This window comes from Liolophura sinensis, chromosome 5, assembly GCF_032854445.1.
Source record: "Liolophura sinensis isolate JHLJ2023 chromosome 5, CUHK_Ljap_v2, whole genome shotgun sequence".
NCBI lineage: Eukaryota > Metazoa > Mollusca > Polyplacophora > Chitonida > Chitonidae > Liolophura > Liolophura sinensis.
In genome coordinates, this window is record NC_088299.1 from 6,952,270 (window position 1) to 6,978,078 (window position 25,809).

Genomic DNA, 25,809 nt, shown 5'->3' on the forward strand with positions numbered 1-25,809 from the left:
TGAGCATTGTATTTTATTGAGTCCAAAAAAGTCTTAAAATTAACTAAAGATAGTTTCTGACAATGTTCTCACTGGTCTTTTCCTATTTTTTTTTTTGTTTTTTGTTCTCTGTGAGAAAAAATTGTAAAACCTGTAAAATATTTCTGGGGTATAGTCTAGCTTTCACAAGATGCATGTTTTGTTTAAGACTTATACGGTACTTTTTTTTCGTCATGACGAAACATGAAAGATATATGTAAATGCAGTGAAGTATGCATATTTCTTGACCAATCTATTTCCTTACTCGCCATCGTCACAGTTTCAGTTGAATGAAAATACATGTATCGACTGATTAAGTTCTCACTTTAGTGATGATTTTTGTTTTATGTATATTTTTTGACTACATTTAATCTTGTCAAGCGTTTTATGCTGTACTGTTGGAGAATCTGTTTTGCGACAGATTTCGCTTGCCCATCACAAGATGTGACAAGAAAGAAGATGGGAATGAGATGACCTTGTGAGTCATATTAAAATACACTTTTTATTGCATTGTTTGTTGCTGTGTTTTTTGTACACCCATCACCAACGATGCTCCGTGCTATGGTATGATGTTCATTGTCTGGGTGCAGTACAGAAGACCTTCATCTAAAGCTTTTCAGCGTGAAGGGGATAGTGCAACGACTGATTGACCCGTATCAGTATAATGGCTCTGGCGGGGCCGCTTACTTGCCTTCAGTTATGCGTCTCAGTAAAGCAGCACTAGATAAAAGAGCGTTGGAAATCCATCCTGCAGCAAGGAGGCACATTACATGCACGCTAAGGATTCCTTCGTCGTCATATGACTGAAAAATTGTTAAATATGACGTTAAACCCCAAGCACTCACTCACTTTAAAGCTTTTAAACTTGCGGTGCTTAAATACATACACGTCTGACCCAATGGCATAGTGAAAATAGATTCCAATGGCAGGGGAGTTGTGCCCCTTTTTGCGATGTATTGCTTAGAGCTGTTAACCTTAAAGTGCTTCCGTACATTTACTTACATTGAAATGAATCCCGGCAGGTCTGTCTTCAGGTTCCAAAATCTTGTTTTTAGTTGTCATCTGAGAGAAATTGTGTTCAACATATATACTCCATGTTCCAGACTCCGGTCAGTCGTTGGAAGATTCATTTTCTTTCGTATGTGTTCCTATGATTGGTGATTTGCTGTGCTCCAAATATTCTGGAAGGCATCTTGTTTTGTGTATCTGACATGATTGTCGGTTAACACCCTACTGAAGAATTTTGTACTTTTACAGATGGAGGAAATTGGAGTGACTTAAATAAACCACATACCATTGAGGAGTTACTGATGAACTTTTCCACGTATGAATTCATGTACATCATATTGGTGGAAGCCAAGTGATCCTCCGTGGCTGAGGGAGTTAGCACAGCACAATGACCCAGGAACCTCTCACCAGTGTGGTGGCTGTGAGTTCAAGTCCAGGTAATGCTGGATTCCTCTCCGGTGGTAGGTGGGAAGATCTGTCACCAACCAAAGGATGGTTGTGGGTTTCCCTTTGCCGTGTTTCCTCCCGCCATAAATGAATCAGCCATATATTGCCATCACAGTCTCTTATGTACTACAGATAAAAAGGCTGCTGACATTAGGCTGTAGCTAGCCCAACTTGACAAGTATTAGAACACGAGGCCTCAACCAGCTGTCCAGGACTATGTTAGCCTTGAGATATCCTATCCAGTGTGCTGACGCCAGATATTCCACCTAGTCACAGTGCACTGACACCCTATATCTCACCCAGTCAGTGTACTGACATCCCATATCTCACCCAGTCAAAGTGTAGTGACACCGCATCTCTCACCCAAAGTGTACCAACACCCAATATCTCACCCAGTTACTAGGTGACATGCACCAAAATGACAATATAAGCTATACTTCTTTCTAAATGGTTCAGTGGGCAGACTGTTTTTACTTTCTGTCTTTACTGAATGTTTAACACAGATCTGGAATATTTAGTGCCTGTATTGTTATTAAACATCAAAATTCATTGTATATTACATGTTTGATTGTTGGACTTGCCAAGTGGAAATAGCTCCTAGGTCTTTCCACATGTAAGTTCCTAAAAAAACTTTTGTGATGCTTAGTGACTTTCAATGCCAAGAATTCGGTTCCACTCAAGGCATCGCAGTCACTCATATAGGCAGAGGAAACCAGAGTGTCGAGCATAAACCACCAACTTTTGGCAAGTTACTGAAGAACTCTTCCATGTGCAATGTTAAAACCTGCATGTCACACTGATGGAAGGAAAGACGTCTTCATCAAAAGTAAGACCTCAATTTCTTTTTCCTCAGGATGGACTTTTTCTATACAAGCCGAATCAGTGTTTCACAAGTCTCTCAAGACTTTCCGTAGGCTTGGGCAAGACAAGGTTGGTTCTCTGGCAAACTAACATGAATGAAAGAACAAATTTACAGTAGTTGCTATTATGCTAAAGGCACTGCTGAGCTGATACCAGTCTAGCCACTACCACAAACTTAAATGTTTTAGCCTTGCTAGTGACAGACTCACCTTGACTCAAACAAATCTATGACTCGCACAATTCTTGAAATGCTTATTTGGATGATCAAATAACACAAACATTCTGTGTTTTGATATACACAATATTATCACTTTTATTTTGGGCTTTTCTAGATCATACAAATATACACCCAAATAACCCATTTCCTTATTCTCATAGAGAGTATGGTAACTAGGCTTTGTTAGATATTAATATAGGGATCAGCTACAAAGCTATACACCACGTACCAACACAATAAACATCGCTTATCAAATTGTTAACAAGGCCAATGCTTGCTTTGCTTCACTGAGAAATGAAAAGTAACCTGCAGAATTTGAGTAAATCAGAAAGTCACCTTGAAATGGCAGCTGAAAAATATTTCCATGGCGCAAAGAATATAAACAGAAACTGAAAAGGTTCACTTATTTGGGTCTATGTACTTTGGTTTCAATAGAAAGTGCGCGGCTTTAAAATCCCAAACAGTTTACTGGTCACAAAATGATGATGAAATGGCCTAGGGCTAGATATCACAGAGTACAGGGCAGTAGTATCATATTATCACGCATATTATTCAATCACACACAAAGATAGGTGAACATCACTCGCTAACATACAGATGAAGAAAATAAGGAGACGGTAGAAATCAGGGAATTCTACAAAACAAATATGGTCACTTTAAAGCCAAGACAATAAAGTCTTTGCACAAAAGCAAAAAATCAGGAATCAGTATCAAAAAAAAAAAAAGTATCAATAAGCAGAGAAACCTTTCTCTGTCTGCTTCGTAAGTTTATGAAGTAAATTCATAAAACCAAACCCAAAACCCTATCTGTGTCTTATCTGAAATCTTTGTCCGTCATTTTCCACAAAATAAAAATTTGTACCCAGATACAGGTAACATTAAGTCCATAACATTAAGTCTGTATGCTTTTAATGTATAAAGGGATACAGAATCAATTCTGATTGGATGGTATGAAAAATAGGCATGTCCAGGCTATACCCTGCCTAAGCTGAATTTTAGGTATGGCAGATTTATTAAAGTGTGACCATGCCTGCAGGATTTAACGCAGGATACGCTATCTTCACTGTCATCCAATCAGCCTCAATTCTGTATGGTTCTCAATTCTCAATGGTTCCTAAAATGCACTTGTTCCACACATGATGATACCACCACCTCTATATTTCTCAGAATTTGAGATTCAGGCACAAAAGCTTGGAATTATTTATCAGTGCAAATGGCCAGATCTCCCAACCTTTAGAAATTTTGTCTTGACTGTACTTAACACACCCTGAGCTGAGTTACTTCAACACATCACCATGGCTATACACATGAAAAAGGTGGAAAATCTGGGCTCGATACACCTTTATACTAAAAGGAAAAACAACACAAAAAGCACCGGATTTTAGACACAGCACCTCTAAACAAGGCTACTCCCAGAGAACCTTTTGTTTAAATGTTTACATAAATGTTTACACTTGCATATGATGCACACTTTGGATATTTAGACTCTTTACACCTGTACAATCAATGCTCTGAGCACGTTTTTCACGACAATGCATGTTGCCAGTAAACAATATCAGCATAAGTGGCAACAAGCAACGCAGTCTAGGTGGCAACATATGGCTGGTGAGGCAACAAATGTAATTCTTTCCACAAATGTAAGCAGTATGCTGTCATTCTTGTTCAAATATTCAGATTCTCTCCTCGTTACTTCTATGTACAATTCACAGCAGAAAATCATTTCACACACACACTCAATTGTGTTGGTATTACTTCAAAATAGCAGTACAATTGAAAACAAAAAAACGAGCCCCAAAAAATAAAACTCCAACAAACAGCACAAAAAGAATACCATCAAAAACTTCTACTAGCATATCATATTAAATTATTAATATGTTTACACACTTACAGGTCACAGGGCAAAGGATTTGTTGAAAATAAAATTTCAAAACATAAATAAATCATTGGTTGACTGGTAGTCTAAGAATTATGCAAACTGTTACACTCTATGATTACCCGTTTAGAAAATATGCTATGCTCTGTAAAGAAATTTGAACATGCAAAATGCCGCTAACGCTATGAATATTTATAATAATATATATGATCATAATATACCATACAAAAATAGAACATGATCAAGTTCTACATGTGTCATCATGCATGAGTGAAAGAAAATGATTCAACATCCAAAATAAAACAAGTAGTCATTTTTTTTCCCCCACAATAACTGCATTTTGTCATATCGTCGTTTACCTTCTGTACAAAACAAAACAAATATTCTTCTCTTTAGTATATTGATTAACTATACGTATCAAGAAAATCCCCATTTACTGTCTCCTTAATCAAAAGTCATCACCACGATGCTACAAAAAACTTTGTCCGGTCACAACTTCAACCAAAAGCCAGTACGCAATTCTTCTTTTTTATGTTCACTCTTTTTAGCTTAACCTATTACATACGAACCATAATATGACAATCATCCAGTCCAAAAGTCAGCTTTTATTTTACCTGTAAAATATGAAAATGGTACATTTCACAGGAATATCAACACTTTTGAAAAAATTACAGCAGCAGTAAAATCTAGCACGAGTCTTACCCTTATTAATATATTTTTTTTTTTGTATATGCCAAAAAAATTCACATCTTTCAAATATACAAATAGTCATCTGAGTATCAATATGTGATACGGTGGACATTTTCATACTTCATAGGTGTGTGATTGGTTGAACTGCTGGACAGGAAACAAGAAAGTCTGACCAACAACAGATATCACAATAAGCCTGCCTGTAGTTCAGTGGGTACTCTTGAGTTCTGCACGACTGCTGTTGGTTGCTAAGACACGTGGAAAATTCAGCGTGGGTGGGGATCTACGTTGGCGCGTCATCATAATGAGCTCGTATTCGCTCTGGACGATGGTAACACATTATCCATGCAGATTTGAGCTTCCTGTTTGAAGTCGCGGGCCTCGGTGCTGATCTTCCCGATGACCCATTCCATCGCCTGACGTCCCTGAAAAAGTCACCCAGAAAGATACCTCAATTAACTCATCACAAAGGGAGACAGCCTCAATTAACTCATCACAAAGGGAGACAACCTCAATTACCTGGTTGAATTCTTCTGCTGGTTGTGCAGTGCAATTCAGTGATGTATTAAACTACATACAATACCCTTATCATTGCAAAATTGTGACTGATTTATCATACGACAAAAATCCTGAAATGGCTTCAATTTAAAAATCAGAACTCAGGCTATAACCTGAAATATACATCACCAAGGTAACAGCATTTCTGCAATCCAAATGTCCTCTACCCAGTTTTTGTAACCTTTGTGGAAATATTGACCAATACCTTCACATAGGCATGGTTAGACTAAATCCAGAATCTGTAAAATCAGGTCAGGCAATAACAATTTTACTTTGTGTTATAAGTAGAGCCGACAATGAATTTGAAAATTCAGTTTTTTATTTCATCCACTGTTAATGTATTAGATGACTGTCCTGCTTTCCTAGCCTCTTTCCAATCATGCAAAATATGTCTTTTTCCAGTCTTTTCAGAGGAACAATCGTTGGGACATTTTTTCCACTTTTACTTTTGTATCCTTTTTCTGACATTGAGAAACAAAAAAAAGACTCATTCTGCCTGTAAAATGAAAACTTAAATTGGTGTGGCCTTAAGACAACAAAAAAAAAAAAAAAAAAAAAAAAAAAATCAAAGAATCTTCTTCAAAAATTCATCAGTTTAATGCCAACAGAACAGTCTCACTGTATTTTTGTTGAAGCTTGGACGGTAAAGATGCACTTTCAGAAGCACACAAAAACCTTCCAATAGCACTTTTAAAGCCAACCCTTTAGTTTTCCTGCTAAGAAATAGATCAGACTTTGCAAAAATAACTTTTAATTGGCCCTGTAAGGTGGAAGAATCAATCAGAATCAAGGAAAAAAAATGTGTCACTTGAAAACAAGCTAAATTTCAGCTGAAATACAGTAATTAGATTTCAAGATATATCCCTCAAGATTATGCCACACACAAACTGACAGACAAACTGGCACAACCAACAATAAACTGGTGAAAAACAAGATGGCCCTTCATACATTTACAACGGAACATAAAAATGAATCATGCTGAAGTAATTCACTCCTCATTTCAATATGTACAACCAAAACCTGAATGATTTTTAAATCGCCAGTTTTGGGAAAATATATAATGTAAATTATACAAAACACATGAAAAAAAAAAAGAAAAAAAAAAAAAAAAAACACAGCGTGGAATAATAAAGTACATGAATGCAATTCTAGTAGTTTCCTGCACTTCCGTACCAGGTGTATATTTATTATGTTACCTTGCTGGCATTTTTAGAGATGGTGCTGGTGATCATGGACTCCATGTAACTGCTGAGGGGAACCCCGCGTACATTCACCACTGCTTCCTGGGTCAATAATGTACTGTAAAACAAGAACACATCATGGTTCTAAAGGAAACAATCAGACAATTTGCGAAGTAAATAACCTAAAATCTTGCCCTAAAAAGGGCATTTTTGATATCATCAAACCTCCAAACACCTTACTAGCAGAACGCTCAGAATTTGGCAAACAAGAGTACCTTGTGGTCTTTAGGTCATCTACTAAAAAAGTGATTTACTGAATAAAAAAAAATGGGCAGAGCTCTCATGGAAGCCAGCACATCTGAACAGGTCACTGACAAGAACATGAAGTAACGACCCAGTAGGTTTAACAGAAGCTGATGTCAAACACACCACTTCATACATCAACATAATTCTGTCAGGGCACACCTTCACAAACTTTATATGTAAACCATATTCTTAAACCACATCCTGCTACAGTGTTAGAATATAGATAATATCATTTAAGAAATAAGTAAAAAGAACTTCAATTTATTAAGCATGTTAAGCTCCCAGAAACTATGCCAAGGTTTTCAGAACTCAAATCACTTGGCCTGTGTATGCTCCGGCCACTTAACCTATTTATTGGTAACTACCCTGATGTCACATGACGGGGCACTCACCTGGATTTGTCTGTCGGGTGCTGCATGTACTTTAAATTTTCGTCTATTGAAATTATGTTGCAAAACGAAACCTACAATCATAGAAATAAAAGATATATGATATGAGTCAAGTACTCTTTTTATTAAAGAACAGCAAAAAAAATAAACTGGGTGAATTGTCCTCAACATTAAAAAACATTTAAAACAAGACATGTACTTGCTTCACATAATGTTTAAAAACAAAACCAAATGAAAGCTCCAGGTAGAAACAATGCAATATTATGTTCACATGTCATACAATTTTTTGTCTGAAGACTGAGTAATAAAAAGTGAATAAATATACAAGTGAAATGGTCTTCAAACACTAAAGGATTATCCTACTGAAAACATCAACCAGGTAGTTACAAAGAATCATGGGACTTACGTTTCTGGACCTCAATGTCATCGTCTTACTGGACGGGTCAACTTCTGAGTGTTCACTGGCATAGCACGATTCACTGGCCCCCAAAATCTGCAGAGAAACCAGCAACTGTGTGATTACACGAATGTTCATATATCTGTCCACAAAAATACATTTCAATGAAGCACAAACCCCTCCTCCCCCAAAATCCTCCTTTCATTAAAGCTTGAGAACTGATATATTACACTCCACTCTTGCCGCTGCTGACTAGAAATCAAAAGGGGCAGATACACTGCTCAATGAAGGGGCAAGGTGGCGATTTCCACAGCCTATCTATTGACATATGGTGTCTGACAAAATGGGAAATGGGCGGCTATTTCCACAGCCTATCTATTGACATCGTGTCTGACAAAACGGGGAAAGGGTGACAATTTCTACTTCCCCTCTATTAACACCATGAACATTGTGCCTGATAAAACGGGACAAATGGCAATTTCCACTGCCTATCTATTAACACTGTGCCTGACAAAATGGGACAGGGTGGCAATTTCCACAGCTTATCTATTGACATCGTGTCTGACCAGAAGAAGCAGGATGGCAATTTCCACAGCCTATCTATTAACATTGTGCCTGACAAAAGGGGGCAGGGTGGCAATTTCCACAGCCTATCTACTGACATTGTGTCTGACAAAAAGAGGCAGGGTGACAATTTCTACTTCCCCTCTATTAACACCATGAACATTGTGCCTGATAAAATGGGACAAGATGGCAATTTCCACTGCCTATCTATTAACACTGTGCCTGACAAAATGGGACAGGGTGGCAATTTCCACAGCCTATCTATCAACATTGTGCCTGACAAAATGGGACAGGGGTGGCAATGTCCACAGACTATCTATTAACACTGTGCCTGACAAAACGGGTCAGGGCGGCAATTTCCACAGCCTATCTATTATTATCGTGCTTGACAAAACGGGGACAGTGTGTGAATTTCCACAGCCTATCTATTAACACTGTGCCTGACAAAACGGGACAGGGCGGCAATTTCCACAGCTTATCTATTGACACTGTGCCTGACAAAAAGGGACAGGGTGGCAATTTCCACAGCCTATATATTAACAATGTGCCTGACAAAAAGGAGCAGGGTGGCAAATTCCACTGCCTATCTATTGACAATAAGCCTGACAAAAAGGAGCAGGGTGGCAATTCCCATGGCCTATCTATTAACATTGTGCCTGACAAAAAGGAGCAGGGTGGCAATTTCCACAGCCTATCTATTGACATTGTGCCTGACAAAGCAGGAAAGGGTGGCAATTTTCCACAGCCTATCTACTGACCATTGTGCCTGACATTGTGCCTGACAAAGCAGGAAAGGGTGGCAATTTCCACAGCCTATCTATTGACAATGTGCCTGACAAAAAGGGACAGGGTGGCAATTTCCACAGGCCTATCTATTAACAATGTGCCTGACAAAAAGGAGCAGGGTGGCAACTTTCACAGCCTTTCTATTGACATTGTGCCTGACAAAAAGGAGCAGGGTGGCAATTTCCACAGCCTATCTATTAACATTGTGCCTGACAAAAAGGAGTAGGGGTGGCAATTTCCACAGCCTATCTTATTGACATTGTGCCTGGACAAAACGGGAAAGGGTGGCAATTTCCACAGCTTTTCTATAAAAACTGTGCCTCACAAAAAGGGACAGGGTGGCAATTTCCACAGCCTATCTATTAGCATTGTGCCTGACAAAACGGGAGAGGGTGGCAATTTCCACAGCCTATCTATTAACAATGTGCCTGACAAAACAGGACAGGGTGGCAATTTCCACTGCTTATCTACTACCATCATGGTAGTTTAATTCAATACTTTTCAAGAGCCTTCAAAATATTATTAAAAATTTAAGACTTTTCAAAGGCCTTCAACAATCCAAATTGTATTTAGGGACTGTCAAGAACCTGTGTGAACCCTGAAACTAAGATTTCAAGCCCTGGATGAAGCTGAACCAAGATAATACTGAACGTTCAGCCAACCAAACTCTCCGCTTTTTTCTCCTAAATTTTTAACAACTGGATCAAGAAAAGTGTAATTTAGGCAATCCAATTCCCTTTAAGATGTGGTTTAAGGGACGCAATCTGATAAGAATTAAAGGCAAAGAAAACATTAACATGATGTATATATCAGATAAAAAAACATTCGACATTGTACAGGGAAAAATGGTTTGATTTATCTTTTTTTTAAACTTTAAAATGTTTTCAAAATACAGGATTTTATGGTGGTCTGAAGTGACCCAGAGGGTATCACTTGTCACTATGGTCAGAAAAGGCCACCCTAGAAGCCAAACCTTCAAATGCAGTTTACAAAAAATAAATCACACTATTTTTATGCAGTGTTTACGGATATGTCTCCTGATACATACTTCACAATAGTGTTTTTTTTTTTTTTTACTTTAACACAGCCAATCCACAGTCTTCAACTCAAGATATAAGAAATTAGACCAACAGCATAACATCTTTGACCACCATACATTACATATGATAATACAAACTTATTTTAACTCATTACATACCCTTACTACATTGTAGTTTCTACACTGGCTGTAAATGTGCACTTCATGCCATCTTATTTCGCTAACAGTTTTCCTCCAGCACATTTATCATTATTTCAACCAATGAAATATACTGAGGTTCATTGCTCTGCTATGTCATTTCATGCTTTCAAGTTTCAGCTCAAAAACTGTGTTGTGTATTCAATCTTGCTTTATTAAATATACAGAAGTAACAGAAATCTTGAGCCACTCACATTGACTGCCCAGGTGGGCAATCCCCAAGCTGTGCTCATGAGCCGATGTGACTTGAGGATGCCGCTCGGCGTGACTGATCGCTCCACCACATCGATCCCCACAACGCTGGGGTTCATGGGATTGGGGTATTTACGCCAGGCCGCCTGAACCACAGTCTCCCAGGGGTGCCTGCAAATATATACCATTACTATCACCTGGTGACAAATCTAACAATTACTATCACCTATTGACCATTACTATCACCTGTTGACAAATCTAACAATTACTATCACCCTAGTGAAACTGTTCCCATCATTCACCTGCACGTCTTCACCACACACATCAGGGCTCATTCTTTAATCTTTTGCCACAAGGTGACCTTTTCAAACCATAATAAACCATTATTCAAACCTTAATAACCATAATAAGAAACTGCTCCATTATCACTACAAATCCAACAAAATAAATGAACTAATAACAATAACTAATAAGAACGGCAGATCGTAATACTAAATAATAATAGCAACAATAACTAAATAAATAAAACTCAATGTCAGGCTTGATGGAACTGCCATAATGTTTCTGATATGGCAGAAAAAACTATCATAAAACTTTATAAAAAAAATTTTCTTTTTCAATAACAAGAACTAATAAGAACGGCAGATCGTAATACTAAATAATAATAGCAACAATAACTAAATAAATAAAACTCAATCTCATGCTTGATGGAACTGCCATAAGGTTTCTGATATGGCAGAAAAAACTATCATAAAACTTTATAAAAATTTTTTCTTGTTCAAAAGTTTTCATTCCGTAGCATTCTCAAGGTCATGTCTGCACTCCTCAGTCAATGATACAGCCCTGGGGGCTAGATTACTGTTCGATGTTAGCCTTTTATATACTACTGAAAACAGATATCTAGGGAGAAGTGAAAAAAGTGGGTGATGTGTCTAGTATTGCTTGTGTTCCGCAGTGACCCACTTCTCACGTGAAAAGCTGATTTTTCAATGAATTTACGTCACTCCACCACGTGATTACAAACGATTCTTCATATCTGTCAATACAGTACATTTCTTGGGGCTGATTAATTTAACACCACTTTTTAATTGTGCGGAAGTCATAGACAAATCTGAGTCATATTTTCTCACAGGAAAGTATTCAAACATCACAACCGATCGCCTGTTTTTCTTACTTCCTACTTTGGCTACATATGCACATGTTGTTGTTGAAACTGTCAGCCTACTAAAATCGATAGATGACCGGCGAGAAAAAATTTAATGTTTCATCAGAATCCCTTCTGGCAAATTTCAGTCTTTCAAAACAGGAATTAACCAATACTCACGTAAAAGTGTGTTCTGATGTCCAAATCTTCATGTCGATGAAAACGAAAGGCTAAAATTATCTACAAAATACTATTGACATTCCTCACGTGTCTATGGAAATGTACAGCAACAGCGGGAGTCTGATCATTCACTCAGTGTTCATGCCCTATAGAATATAGACCCTGAAGATGCTCACAGAAGAGTCATAGGAATACTCAAATATATCACAAGAATTTCCTCTTCTAAGGTTTTACAGTGTTGAATGTAAAAAATATCTGAACAGAGATGTTCTAACAAGAGATTATACTTAGATGTAATCTCTTCTGGACATTGCGATAGATCGAGTGGTTTGATATCCACACAAGAAACACGCTCTTATAACAACTACTCCCATTGGCTAACGAGGAATGCTAGAAATTCATAATTTGACATAAATATGGAAATGGCACATAGAATGTAACGAAAGTACATGCTTGCAGCTGTTACTCGCATGAGTAATTATATTGTGACAAGAACAACTAAAGTATCTAATTCTCATCCACGTTTCTGTTTGAAGTGAAGAGATGAAAGCTGTCATTATTAATGAAGCCTTGTGTTCATTGTTTCCACAGATTTGTATACACTTAAATATCTTTTGCTGCTACATTAAACCGTAATATAACATAAAAAAGAACAGAATGTCTCTTTCCATTGCATATTTTCTAAAATGTCGAAATGAGTTGGAATAAATGGTGTTGTCTTGGTTTATAGTTTCATAATTATTAGCGCTATTTAAATTAGGGGCCAAACTTAATTTATTGACATGTATACATGTTCAGTAAAGGCTGTTGTCAGAGAAATATTCAGAAAGGGCGGAATACGCCAGGTTCATGAACAATAATTTACCCAGTCTTCTTTTTGTGAAAAAAGGAACATTGCTAAATGTAGTTCGTTTCCTTTTGGTTTTTACGGGGGAAATGTATACGTTTAGAGAGAAATGGATAATCCGTTTTCCATAGCATAAGTAAAGAAGAGTTTTTATCTTTATGCAAATCAAAATATAGAAAGTAGTGCCAGCCAATAGGCACGCGACTTACATCTTTACTATGATAGCTCAGCTCCATGGCAACGCTGCAAATATGGCGGCATATGTCCAAACAAGCGTTTGGCAAGAGAACTTCATCACAACATGAAAGAAACTGAATGCGTAAGTCAGACATTACTATTATATTGTGAGGCTCTTACATGACACTAGGCTTATCGGAATATCTTAATAGAGCTGCACCTTTCTTCACAAAATCGCGGAATAGTTTCGTTAGTCGAACAACAACATTACGGCTTTCGCGCACTGACTAACAACTGCATGGTAAGGACTCCTGTCATTTATGGTGCTGAAATAGTTTCATATTTATATGACAGTCGATATTGAACAAAAAATGTAATTTCACATTACTGTGAACCATTGAGATGTTAAAATTAGAGATTCCAAAAAGCATAAAATTTTGTTGCCAATCAAGTTAATTAAGTTGTTAGTTATTCTTGATGGCAGAAGAAACAGTCTGCCACCAATACAAACTGACAAGTATTATTGATGTAGGTAGCCCAAAGCTAAGCTGGACATTCCAACCGTATTGCCCAGCTTCGGGTCATGTACACTTCCACGCAGATATGGTTTATCAATGCTGGTTTTGACAAATTACATTTCGGGCGTTTTAGGGAATCAGTGGATCGCAAAAATAAGGGAGGGTTTGATCCGTTTTTTCTTATTAGTGAAATTGACCGTATGGAAGTCTATATGACCCAGCTGGGCATTAAAGTAGGAACGTCCAGCTTAGCTTTGGTCTATGATGTATGTGTCATAATTTGTGTAGAATGACAGCATTTATATTGAGTAAAAATCTTCCAGCAAGAAAAATTTTCTGTGTTAAAATGAATACTTTAAAATATTCCCTTAGGTTGCTTCCTCTTCATTTTGGAAGATTAATATTTATTTATTTATTTATTTGATTTTAGTTTAAAGTTATAATTTTGCACATGTACCGTGGCAGAAAAATCACACAAAATCAGCACCTCTGAATTATGCTTTGTAATTTAATACAGAAATCATTGATTGGATATTGTATGATGATTTCAGACACAATAAGTTATTGCTTTAAGTATAAAGACAAGGAAGTTACCAACCAGAACAGTGTGCAGCAAAGAGCAGTCTTAACCAAGTATTCATCATGCCGACCGGACCATTTGGGGAAATCCTGGGGACAACTGGGACCTTGGATGACCTGTCCCCAGCTGCTAAAAATTACAAGAGCAGGGTTGTTGCACCACGAAACCCAAAACTCCTTCAAGAAACAGAAGAAAGTCGAAGGGTAAGTGTATTTAGTGATTACTTTGAAAGATTTAGTTTTTAGTTTTTTTTTTTTTTTTTTGTGGTTTTAAGCTGAGAGAAAACACGAAAAATATGCAGACATCATATTAATGACTATGAATAGTTATTTGTAAATATGATCTTTTTGGGGAAAGGAGAGAATGTTTCTTTTATAGACAATTAAACGAACCAGCAAAAGCCCCCACATTTATGTGATGGATAGAATGATGTTTTTCAATGACAAATTTCATGATATCCTGTTCTTCTCTTCACAGTAAATGTTGTCTGTAACATCATGGCAGACAAATCACAGGAAACCTGCTGAATGTCTCAATTAATACAATATTGATACAATATTATTAAATATGCTACATAAAATTGACATCAGGGTACAGATATTTTGCACAGTATACAGAAATGCTCAATGCTGCAAGCAGATCTTGCTCTGATTGTTATAAGGTGACTACTATATATGTGTAACAGCTATAAAATTCATTTTGTAGATCACACCCAGCAAATATTTGTTTGATGTAAAGATGAGCACTGAGCAGAAATTAGCGAACACAAGAGACATGAGAATCCCACCAAAGGTAGAACTGCTGGATATGGGGGACACCACACATCAAAAGGTCAGTCTGGCAGAATTTGAATTAATATTTCATATTAAGATGAATGGTGGGGAAATCCTAATAATTACTATCTTTATTTTATCTGGAACTTTTATTTAAAAAGTGGAACATAGAATACTCTTTGTTACATTGTGTATGTGTTTTGTATTTTTTTGTTTTCATTTTTTGAATTACACAAGTGCACAGTTCAACCTTTCGTAGGCTGGATTTAAATTCTGAAGTCTACTTTTCCCATCTGACAGGTAAAAATTATTGTAAAGAGCATTTAAGTTCCCTGTTGTGATGATGTCTCATACTCCGTGCTAATTGTCACAGATTTTTGCTCTTTGGATATTTCCACTGGAAAGACAGCTATCATTTTTTTTTTTTTCATTTTATTGAATTCATCAGAATCATACAGAGAATTTGAAAAACTGTCACTTTCCAGAAATTTTTGTTTGTCTTAGTCTTTCTAATTTTGTGTCTTCCCCAAAACTGTGGACTTTGCCCCTAGTTGTGTTTGACTAGAACCCCTTGACTTTTAGGAATCCTGTTGAATAACAATTTTGATTTTTCTTTCAGTTTTCACAAGTGAATATAGATGAACCAATGTTCCAGCCATTTCCCTCGAAATTTATTACCAACAATTCGAGGCTTTCAAAACTTATGAGGTTCCGCTAACTCTGCGAAACAATGACAAGGTAAGAGATAAATTTCATAATTCATGATGGTATCTCAGACATGTTTGATAGTATCATTCTTTTTTGCTAGACTCTTTTTTTCCCCAGTGAATACTGTGTTTTTTTAATACCTCGGTGAGACACAACACCATTTTTATCATTTTTGATCCCTTGACATTTAATGTTTATATGTTTATGTGATAGGAAAATCTGATGTATAATAGAATTCTACATTTTCATTTCAAGTGGGGAGATCAAAGCTAATTTTGAAGCCTTGTAGCTTTTCAGTATTCCTGCAGATTTTGTTTGCTGTTTCTGTTTGAATATATTCCACTATATTTGCATTGTTAAGTATTTTTCATCCCATTTTTCCTCTACAGTGAGTTCACAGTTATATTTTCCAGATTTTCTGAGAAAGGGCAATGAGTTCTATGGAGTGAATATTATTGCCTCAGTTTATAGTTTCGTATCTACCAGCAAGCGATTTCCCACCATAATGCTGGCCGTCATGGTAAAAGTGAAATATTCTTGAGTACGGTGTAAAACATCAATCAAATAAATAAATAAATAAATAAATAAAAATAGTTTCATAATAAAATTAAATCTTGATGCCCTCTGTCTGTTTTTCAGGTGCCACGTCTGGTCAAGGTGACCCAGGCAGATTCTCCTTATTTCCAAATCATTAGTCCGCATAACGTAGGTCATAAGGTGGGGCCAGGCCTTCCAACCACATTCAAGCTACAGTTCAGACCTGAGGAGAAAAAGGTGAAATCTCCACACAGTTTAACTCTGTTTAGTTTTTATTATTAACAAGATTTTTTTCTCAGCGACTTATTTAAAGTTTTGTGTTTGCGGGGTAACAAAAAGTGAACAACAAATAGTATTTTAATTCAGTATCTTCAGCTGTATTTTAATAAAAACTACAGTAGTCTTTAATTATTTTTTAATGTTACATTTAAATTGAAAGCTATTGGAAAGAAATACGATAATGTTTTTTTTTTAATTTTGTGTTGTATGTTCTGTTTATGTCTATGAATATGTCTCTTTATTATAAATTATTATTACACTTTATTATTATAACAAATTACTTTCATTTAAACCATGATTGTGAAATATAACTTGTTTGTGAAGCTGCTACATGTATTTTGTTTCACATTTCTCATGAAAAGAATTACCTGTTTGTAAGTTTGTAGAACTGTCAGCTGACTTGAGTGTTGTATTTCGCAGGACTATTACCATGAGCTGGTGTGCATCACAGAGCGCGAGAAGTTTATTGTTCCAGTACGAGCTATCGGTGCTCGAGCAGTCCTCGATTTCCCAGATGAGATCCACTTCCCAGTCACTCCGGTCAAATATCCTAGCTCTAAGACTCTTTTGGTCCGCAATATAGGAGATGCAGAGGCCAGATTCTCTCTGGATGTCTCAGAGTAGGCTTGACTTTTTGGATTTCCTGCTACCAAACACCCATTAAATGAATTTGACATGCATTATCATTAGTATGATTGTAATTGGGATTTTTTTCATTGCCTAGGACTCGTGTGGTAACTTCTGTACTATTTTGTCCCTTTTCTTGATATAAAAAATCTCTGCAAGGTTTATTTGAAAAAAAAATTACTTCTTAGTGCCCTGTTTCATGAAAAAAATCTACTGTTCAAAGGTCATGTGGTTTTTGCAATGTCACAAATGCATGTAACCTTTATACTTCCCTTGCATTGTACCGTGTAACATATTGGATATGTTCAGAAAAACGTATAAAAGCAACATATGAATATTTTATCATTTGGGGTCCCAAACTTGCGATTCCCAAACCCTTTTCACTTGTTCAAATATTGTGTGTATTAGGCCCTACCTTCTAGTGAAGAATTCAATTGAAATTGAAAAAGTGTGAGTTTCAGCTCTAAAAGTAACATTGTTGGAGGTTTAAGAGCCTGTGTAACATGCAGTTTCCTTTTCAGGTAAATTCTTCAGGCAACTTCAGTTGTTATTATAAGAAGTGATGCCTAAAAGCTAAATTCTTTTCTCTTCCCACAGGCCTTACTCCATCACACCTGTCAACGGGACCCTACCTGTTAACGAGAGTATACAGGTGACCTTGGAGTTCAAACCGCACAAAGTGGGCGATCACAAGACTGACCTCCTGCTTAATTATGACACAGGTAAACGACTCATTATACTTGATCAGAAAAAACAGCTCACTCTTGTATGATTCAGAAATGGCCAGTCTGGGTCATCTACTGTAGGTTACTGTTGTGTTAAGGAAGAACTCCTGAACTGATCTCCTGGACTTTTTCTGGGCAGTGAGACGATATTTAGCTAATGAACCGGTGGTTTTATAATCACCGTGTGTAGGATCTTGAAGAATGGCACAACAATCCATCAATCAAAAAGCCAGTCCAGGCACAAGTATAGACACCTGCCAAGACACCAGAACAGACATCAGTATCAGACACCAGACTAAAGACCATTACAGAAATCAGTATCAGACACCAGTGCAGACATCAGTAACAGACACCAGACTAAAAGACCATTACAGAAATCAGTATCAGACACCAGACTAAACACCCGTACAGAAATCAGTAACAGACATCAGTAACAGACAACAGCCTAGACAGCAGTACCAACATCAGTATCGGACACCAGCTCAGGTCTGCTGCTGGCGGACCTTCTGGTGTACGACTGACACTAGTATAGATACCTGTCCAGATATAAGTATAGACACCAGCCTAGATATTGAGTCCAGATAACACACTGGTTCAGGAGCTCTGACAGTTTCCTTCCTCTAAGTCAAGGATATGCTCTAGGACTTTGCAACATCATATATTGCTAATAACACATTGAATACATGAAGCTAAATCAATTTACCCAAAAAATCCAGTGATATCTGTTATACCTAACCATCGAGAACTGCATAAAGTTATGAGTGTATTTCATAAATTTTTGATCTGAATTAACAGGTGAGGAAATCAGCATAGGCTTGTACGGAGCGGCCCAAGACTCTAATGTTAGGCTGGACAGGAATGCCATCCGTGTGGAGAACACCTTCATCTCCATGGCCAATCAGAGAACGGTAACCATTAGCAACCGCACGGATGTGATCACTCACTTCCGCTGGACACAGTTTGCCACTCAAGAGGAAGAAGATAGTCACAGAGGGAGGTGAGTTTGAGGAAACTTTGAAGTAAAACAAAGCTCTGGATGGGATTAGGCATTTAGACAGGATCTTTATGTGCTAATGTATCCAGATTTGTAACTGTCTCTGATAACCAGGCCTTAATAACAGAACATTTTCAAACCCAGTTTAATATGTCTGTAGATTTTACCTGACAGGGATCTTTTTACTTGCAGTTTCTGTTTGCCCCTGTTTTTAACTTTAAGTTAAATGGTAGATGCAGTGACACTTAACAGGATATGACAGGTTTCTTGTTTTGACAGAACGGTAAATTCAGTCTAAATCATTGAAGTTTGGGTCATGTTCAGACTGTAAAATCAGTAGGGAAAAGAATTACCAATAAGGAATTGTAACCAATAGGGAAGGTTAGAATAGGAGATTAGGTAACAATGTCAACAACGTTGCTGGTAATGTCTGATGCTGATAATGGTGGTGGTAATGATGGTGGTAACAATGTCAACAATGTTGCTGGTAATGTTTGATGCTGATAGTGGTGGTGGTAATGATTGCAGTGATAATGATGGTGGTAACAATGTCAACAATGTTGCTGGTAATGTCTGATGCTGATAATGGTGGTGGTGATGATGGTGGTAACAATGTCAGCAATGTTGCTGGTAATGTCTGTAGCTGATAATGGTGCTGGTGGTGATGATATTGATGCTGGTAATGTTTAATAATGAGGCCGGTGGTGGTTATGATTGTGATGATGCTGGTAATGTCTAATAATGAAACCAGTGGTAGTTATGAAGATTATGCTGCTGATAATGTCTAATAATGAGGTCAGTGGTAGTTATGATGATGATGCTGCTGGTAATGACTAATAATGAGGTCGGTGGTAGTTATGATGATGATGACGCTGGTAATGTCTAATAATGAGGTCGGTGGTAGTGATGATGATGATGATGCTGGTAATGTCTAATAATGAGGTCGGTGGTAGTTATTTTGATGATGATACTGGTAATGTCTAATAATGAGGTCGGTGATAGTTTTGATGATGATGATGATGCTGGTAATGTCTAATAATGAGGTCGGTGGTAGTTATTTTGATGATGTTGCTTGTAATGTCTAATAATGAGGTCGGTGATAGTTATGATGATGATGATGCTGGTAATGTCTAATAATGAGACCAGTGGTAGTTATGATGATGATGATGATGTTGGTAATGTCTAATAATGAGGTTGGTGGTGGTTATGATGATGATGATGCTTGTAATGTCTAATAATGAGGTCGGTGGTAGTTATGATGATGATGATGCTGGTATTATCTAATAATGAGGTCAGTGGTAGTTATGATGATGATGATGCTGGTAATGTCTAATAATGAGACAGTGGTAGTTATGAAGATGATGCTGCTGATAATGTCTAATAATGAGGCCAGTGGTGGTTATGATGATGATGATTCTGGTAATGTCTGATATCTTTCTTTCACCATTTTGCAATTCAATAAATTTGGGAGAGAATATTGGGTAATTTCTTTTTTTAACCAATCATATTTTTCACAAGGTTTAATTTCCAAAAGTATGTTAAGGTAGTGTATGAATTGAAGTTTTCTCTACAATATTTTCAACTTTATTTTCAGGCTTGTGCACAGCCTAGGGGAGGAGCGGAAGACTGACACTGACCTCTTCCTAGAGGAGTGTATATCTGACCCCACCCTCAGAGACAAACTCTCTATCCTGGAGAGGACCTTCAAGAACAGACAGAGTGTAAGGTCATTTTTAATACGCTTGTTTAAAGCTTGTTTATGGGGGCATTTGTGGCTAGCGTGCATGTGCAGCACAGTGACTCAGAAGCCTCTCCTCAATGCAGCCGCTGTGAGTTCAAGTCCAGCTCATGCTGGCTTCGTCTCCTGTCGTATGTTGGTAGGAAACAATCATGGCTTTCCATTGGGTTCTGCCCAGTTTCTTCCCTCCTTAATGCTGGCTGCCATTGTATAAGTGAAATATTATTGACTACGGCGTAAAACATCAATCAAATAAACACACTTGTGTAAAGACTTACATGTACATTTACAAAGACGTACAATTATACATAAGAATTCGTAATGAAATTACCTGCAACTACATATATATATGTATTGCTGCTTGCTAGATATAGGTTGATGCTGATTGGAGATTATTTTGTAATCCCAGCAGTAAAAGCATTTTCCATCTTCTACGACAGTGGAGATGAAAGAGAAATATGTATGGAATGATCGATCTTTTGATTATGAATGAATTCAGTTATCTGGTGTATTCAGAATGTTGAAGTGTCAGTTTTGATATCCTCAGCTGATATTGTGAAATCAAGGACATTTCTGATATATCTTCATCTTCCTTCCTCTCATTTTGCAGCTTGTATTGGATGACCAGATGTTCTATAATGATGATGTGGTCAAGATTGAACCAGTGGAGGGAGATATCTGGCCAAACTCCACATTTGAGGTCAGCGTCATCTTCAAACCCCGAGAAGCCAAGACATACACCCGCACAGCCTTCTGTGACATCACCGGTCGAGAAAGCCGCCTCCCACTTCGCATCCGAGGCGACGGCATAGGCCCAACAGTGCAGTTTTCTTTCGAGACTTTAGACATGGGGAATATCTTCATCGGCTCCAAGCACACCTACGAAATAGTGATGGCCAACAAGGGCGATATTGACGCTATATTTTCTGTGATCCCAAAGAGCTCTATTTTTGGGCCGTGTTTCTCGTTCAACCCGTCGGAGGGTATTGTGATGCCTGGAGGTCATCAGGCCATACAGGTCAACTTCAGCAGTCCCTACCTCGGAGACTTTGACGAAACATTTGATTTCCAAGTTGACGGACAACCTGAACACTTGCCTATCACATTCACGTAAGTAAATATTTAAAAGTTACGCTGAATGACATTGGTATTCTGGTTTTGGTGCTTTGTTAGTGCTATTAAAATCCAAGAAAGCTTCTGTCCATATCTTTGTCAACCCTTAGTTCCTTTATTTGGTTGAATGAATCGCACACAATCCTATTTTCATTTGACAAGTTGATTTGACAAGCCATACAGTGTAAATATGGCTTTACCTTAACTAGTGTGTATGGGATCTTCTTATACATGTGACTTCAGTTTGACTTGTTGCAAAAACTAGGCCTTTTACCACTTTTTACGTGTGAATTTGCCCTTAGACATATATTTAGCATGTCTTTTTTACTTTTTGTCTCTATAGGGGAACTGTTGTGGGGGCCAACATTTCAGTTCGACGTCCCCAGACTGAAATTTGGACTTGTCTCGTATGGGTTTCCGAACATGAAAGAGTGCGTGCTGTCCAACACTTCCCTAGTCCCCATGACCTTTCACCTCCGTGTGCCTGGAGATGGATCTGTGCCTAGCGTCTGTGCCACGAGTGACCACAACAGTATCCAGCATGGCTTTACACCCACAGGGGGGCAGCCCAAGGAGTTTGAGATTATCCCTGAGAGGGGCACCCTACCTCCGCAGAGTGACACAAAGATCAAAGTCCAGTTCATCTCAAACACTACCAAGAAGTATGAGATGGCTCTAGTGGTTGATGTGGAGAATGTGGGAGAAGATATCTTGTCCCTGCCCATCCTGGCAAAGTAAGAATTGTTTTAATGATGGCAAAGAATACAAGCATGTAAATGCTCACCTGACATGTTTCAAAAGGAGGCCAAAATAGATGCCCGAAATCCTCATTAAATTCAACTATTAAGTATACATTCATTTTGAAAACATAGTTCATAACATTTTGAAGAAAAAAAATGCATTCTTCAGAAACAGTTTGAACACTTGAAATTCACGCAAAATATAGCATATGAGGACAGAACATTCTTTTCATATTCCAATACATGCCAACAGACCCCCCGAAAACAAGAGGTACTGTTAGTCGAATGCTCTATAGGGTTGCCATGTAGACATGCAGCTAAGGTAAAAAATTTATAAGCTATATTTCTTATATCTCCTGTAATCATAGTTTTATACCTTATACCTGTATTGGTTGCATCTGCCCACAGGTGTATTGTACCCCCTATCACAGTGTTGAATCCCCTGCTGGATTATGCTCGCTGTTTCCTTGGTCACCCTTATGAGCTCACCATGAAGTTCCACAATGACACGGACCTGTCAGCCAAGTACGAGGTGGTTCCTCAGAGCTCTACCCAATCGGCACCCATGTTCTACAGAAGCCCAGTCCCTAAGGTAACTCAAGAGCCTGTGGATCTACCTCGGTGCAGATTTAATATTGTAACAATCAGATGAAACAAAGAAACATCATTTGCTGGAAATATCTTTATTTGCCCTATAAAAAAAAACATAAGTGCAGTTTTGGAAGCAAGTAAATATCATTAAATGTTACTTTTGGTGCTGAAACTTACATTTTTCCATTTGGATATCATCCTATCTTCAAACAAAAAAACCCCACAGCTTCATGAGATGAATGGAACTCAATTTGCAGGGTATTCTTGAGCCACACAGTGTGTGTGAAGTTCCCATGATGATGGAAGCCCAGTGTCTTGAGGAGGTAGAGAGTGCAGCTCAGGTGATGATATTCGGCAGCCCAGAACCTCCTCTGGTAAGTGCACATCCTGTAAATGACATAACATTCCACTCAATATTGATGCAAATAAATGTTACAAAATGTTTCTTTTGATGCTTAAACCTCCAGTTGCCCAGTTGAATTTCTTCCTAGCTTCTAATCAAACCTCTGAACACATTTTCAATGCAGAATCAAGCAAAATGTACAGCTTGGTTTTGGGCTAATTTCAGCAGCAGCATGGTGAAGGTCTCCCTGCCTAGCTACATGCTGACTGTGTGGATTAGTGCTGACTGTGTGGATTAGTGCTCTCAGTAACGGTGTCCTGCCTTCCATCCAGTCATGCATGCAGTTCATGTAGATCTTTTTGTTCAAAGAGAAAATTGACCCTCGTTGGCTAAAACGGTTATAGCCCTGGCTCACTGCAACTATCAGGCCCTTGATCAGTGATGCTGTCTGCTTAAATTCAACTCTCTTTGCTTTGTCTGCAGACCTAAGTCAGGGGGTATGTCTGCTACCTGACGAGGGGCCATGATTTACTCAGGGTACTCCGGGTTCCTCCGCCCACAAAACCAGACTGCTGTTATATGAGTGAAAATTCTTGAATAGGACATCAAACAATTAATGAGTCAGTTAAAGAAAAAACCTTATGTTGATCAGTGAGATTTTCCTGCAGATTTTGTTCTCTTTGCAGATTGACTATTTAATACTGTATTTATATATAATATAACTGTTTTTAAAGGAAGCTGTCATCGTGCAGATTGGAACTGCTAATCATAGTGCACACATACATGTGTATTAACAGTTGACATTTAAATTTCAAGTGTGAAATTATATGGACATGTATGATATGTTATCTAAAAAAATTATGTATCGTGTGATTCACTCCTTTTGCAGTTTTAGCTCAAACCCATCTATTCTGTTGGGACTGAGCAAAACTACTTGAGTTTGAGGATTTGTTAAGTGTCTTAAAACAGCAATGCCAGAAGATTTTTTTTTGTAATAATAGAAATGTAATGCCTGTTGTCATAATTGTAATACCGTGTAATCTCATACCATTTTTTCAGTAGAGTCAGAAAAGTCTTACTATCTTCAAGACAGTAATTACAATTTCCACAGTCTGTATTCATCTACCTGTGAATTACCTGTGTATTTACAGACAGTTTACTTACGGTGTGTGGGAGAGGGGCCTGTTGTTCACGTGGCCCCGCTGGCTATGAACTGGGGGACGATTCCCGTTCTTACAGACAGCAGCCGTGTGATGGTCCTGTCCAACGAGTCACTCATCCCAGCCAAGTTCAAGGCCTACATGGTAAGCAGGGCTTTACTTTCAACGGGGATCCGGGGATCCGGGGATCCGGCAATCCGATTCTCGCCATGACTCCCGTAAGCAAATTTACGGGAATCTGCTTGGATTCCCATAAGAAAGTCACAAAAATAATTTCAAAATGTCCAATTGATAACTATGCCTTGTGGGCAGATTATTTCTCTAAACCCCATAGTTCTATCAGAGTGTTTCAAAATATTGATTGCAGAAGCAGTTGAAACTGTTGAAGAATAAGAGTTCCAGTATACAGAACTGATGTGTGTAAAATATCAGGTTTCTCAGGTTTAAAGGTGTTTTGAATAATTATGATTTAAGGATCAATAGCTGACATGTTTTCTGGCCCGCTTGATATAGGAAGAAGCCAGTGTTTAACAAAGAATTTGAAACAACACCAAGTTGACAGGTGAACGACACATAATTTGCGTCAGTACATTTTGTCGTTATCCATGCACTTTGTGTTTGCTACAGGCCCGTTCTCGCAGTGTCTTCAGGGTAGAACCAGGAGAGGGAGAAATTGCCCCAGAACAGAGCATCGAACTCAACGTCATTGCTTGTCTCAACGATTGTATCAAGTACGGACTTCCACTTTTCATGACAACTTCATGTATTTTTGAACTGCCTTTGAATTCCACTTTTTAACAATTACAGTTTATCAGTGTTTTGAAGAAGCTTTTAATCTAACGAAATCGTAGCCAGTTGTATGTCCCAAGTCTTACCACTAATCATTGTGATAACTTTAATTATTTTCAGGCCATGGAATCAAGTAGCTTTCAAAAGACTTAATTATGAATGTTTTACTCTTAATACTCTTGACCTACACTTTCATAACAAAATTGAAAGCAACTTTAAATTTCTAATTTAAGTTTAAGAATAGTACCACAATTTAAGACCACAATATGATTGCTTTATTATCCGGGATGTGGCTTTCTTCTGCTGCTGTTTTATTTGAACTCTAATCAGCACCTGTTTTACCCGTTTAGGTTTGAAGACAAGCTTCACATCAACATTGACCTGAGTCAGGATAGAGCTATCCCCCTAACAGCCTGTGGGGAGGGGACCACAATAGTGTCAGACCCCCCACTGGATTCAGTCTTAGACCTGGGACCAAACTTTAGGTGTGTACTGTATACATCTATGTATCAAAACTGAAAA

General features: G+C 37.8%; 2 protein-coding genes across 2 annotated transcripts in view; one reads left to right on the plus strand and one right to left on the minus strand.

Moving 5' to 3' along the window:
• Nucleotides 1-4,769: 4,769 nt before the first annotated feature.
• Nucleotides 4,770-12,192, minus strand: LOC135465595 (PRELI domain containing protein 3B-like). The gene is made up of 6 exons (XM_064742860.1): nucleotides 12,049-12,192; nucleotides 10,727-10,895; nucleotides 7,955-8,041; nucleotides 7,552-7,622; nucleotides 6,869-6,971; nucleotides 4,770-5,539 (listed from the first exon to the last, which is right to left on the minus strand). The coding sequence occupies exons 1-6, from the start codon at nucleotides 12,078-12,080 to the stop codon at nucleotides 5,414-5,416; spliced, it is 588 nt and encodes a 195-aa protein (XP_064598930.1). The 5' UTR covers nucleotides 12,081-12,192; the 3' UTR covers nucleotides 4,770-5,413.
• Nucleotides 12,193-13,141: 949 nt separating this feature from the next.
• LOC135465997 (hydrocephalus-inducing protein homolog) overlaps nucleotides 13,142-25,809 on the plus strand; it is an 81,510-nt gene continuing 68,842 nt past the window's right edge. The window contains 18 exon segments of the mRNA XM_064743381.1: nucleotides 13,142-13,214; nucleotides 14,142-14,373; nucleotides 14,876-15,001; nucleotides 15,563-15,605; nucleotides 15,608-15,681; nucleotides 16,291-16,425; nucleotides 16,888-17,087; nucleotides 17,692-17,816; nucleotides 18,615-18,816; nucleotides 20,408-20,534; nucleotides 21,162-21,661; nucleotides 22,008-22,020; nucleotides 22,022-22,398; nucleotides 22,813-22,996; nucleotides 23,253-23,369; nucleotides 24,490-24,642; nucleotides 25,126-25,229; nucleotides 25,638-25,772. Coding sequence (XP_064599451.1) covers nucleotides 14,233-14,373; nucleotides 14,876-15,001; nucleotides 15,563-15,605; nucleotides 15,608-15,681; nucleotides 16,291-16,425; nucleotides 16,888-17,087; nucleotides 17,692-17,816; nucleotides 18,615-18,816; nucleotides 20,408-20,534; nucleotides 21,162-21,661; nucleotides 22,008-22,020; nucleotides 22,022-22,398; nucleotides 22,813-22,996; nucleotides 23,253-23,369; nucleotides 24,490-24,642; nucleotides 25,126-25,229; nucleotides 25,638-25,772 — 2,756 coding nt within the window. The 5' untranslated portion in view covers nucleotides 13,142-13,214; nucleotides 14,142-14,232.

Coding starts and splice junctions, on each gene's coding strand:
- LOC135465595 (XM_064742860.1), bottom strand. CDS start 12,080: ATGAAGATTTGGACATCAGAACACACTTTTAC. Junction 8,042..10,726: donor TGCCCACCTGGGCAGTCAAT/GTGAGTGGCTCA, acceptor GTTTCTCTGCAG/ATTTTGGGGGCCAGTGAATC. Junction 6,972..7,551: donor CACCCGACAGACAAATCCAG/GTGAGTGCCCCG, acceptor CTTGTTTTACAG/TACATTATTGACCCAGGAAG.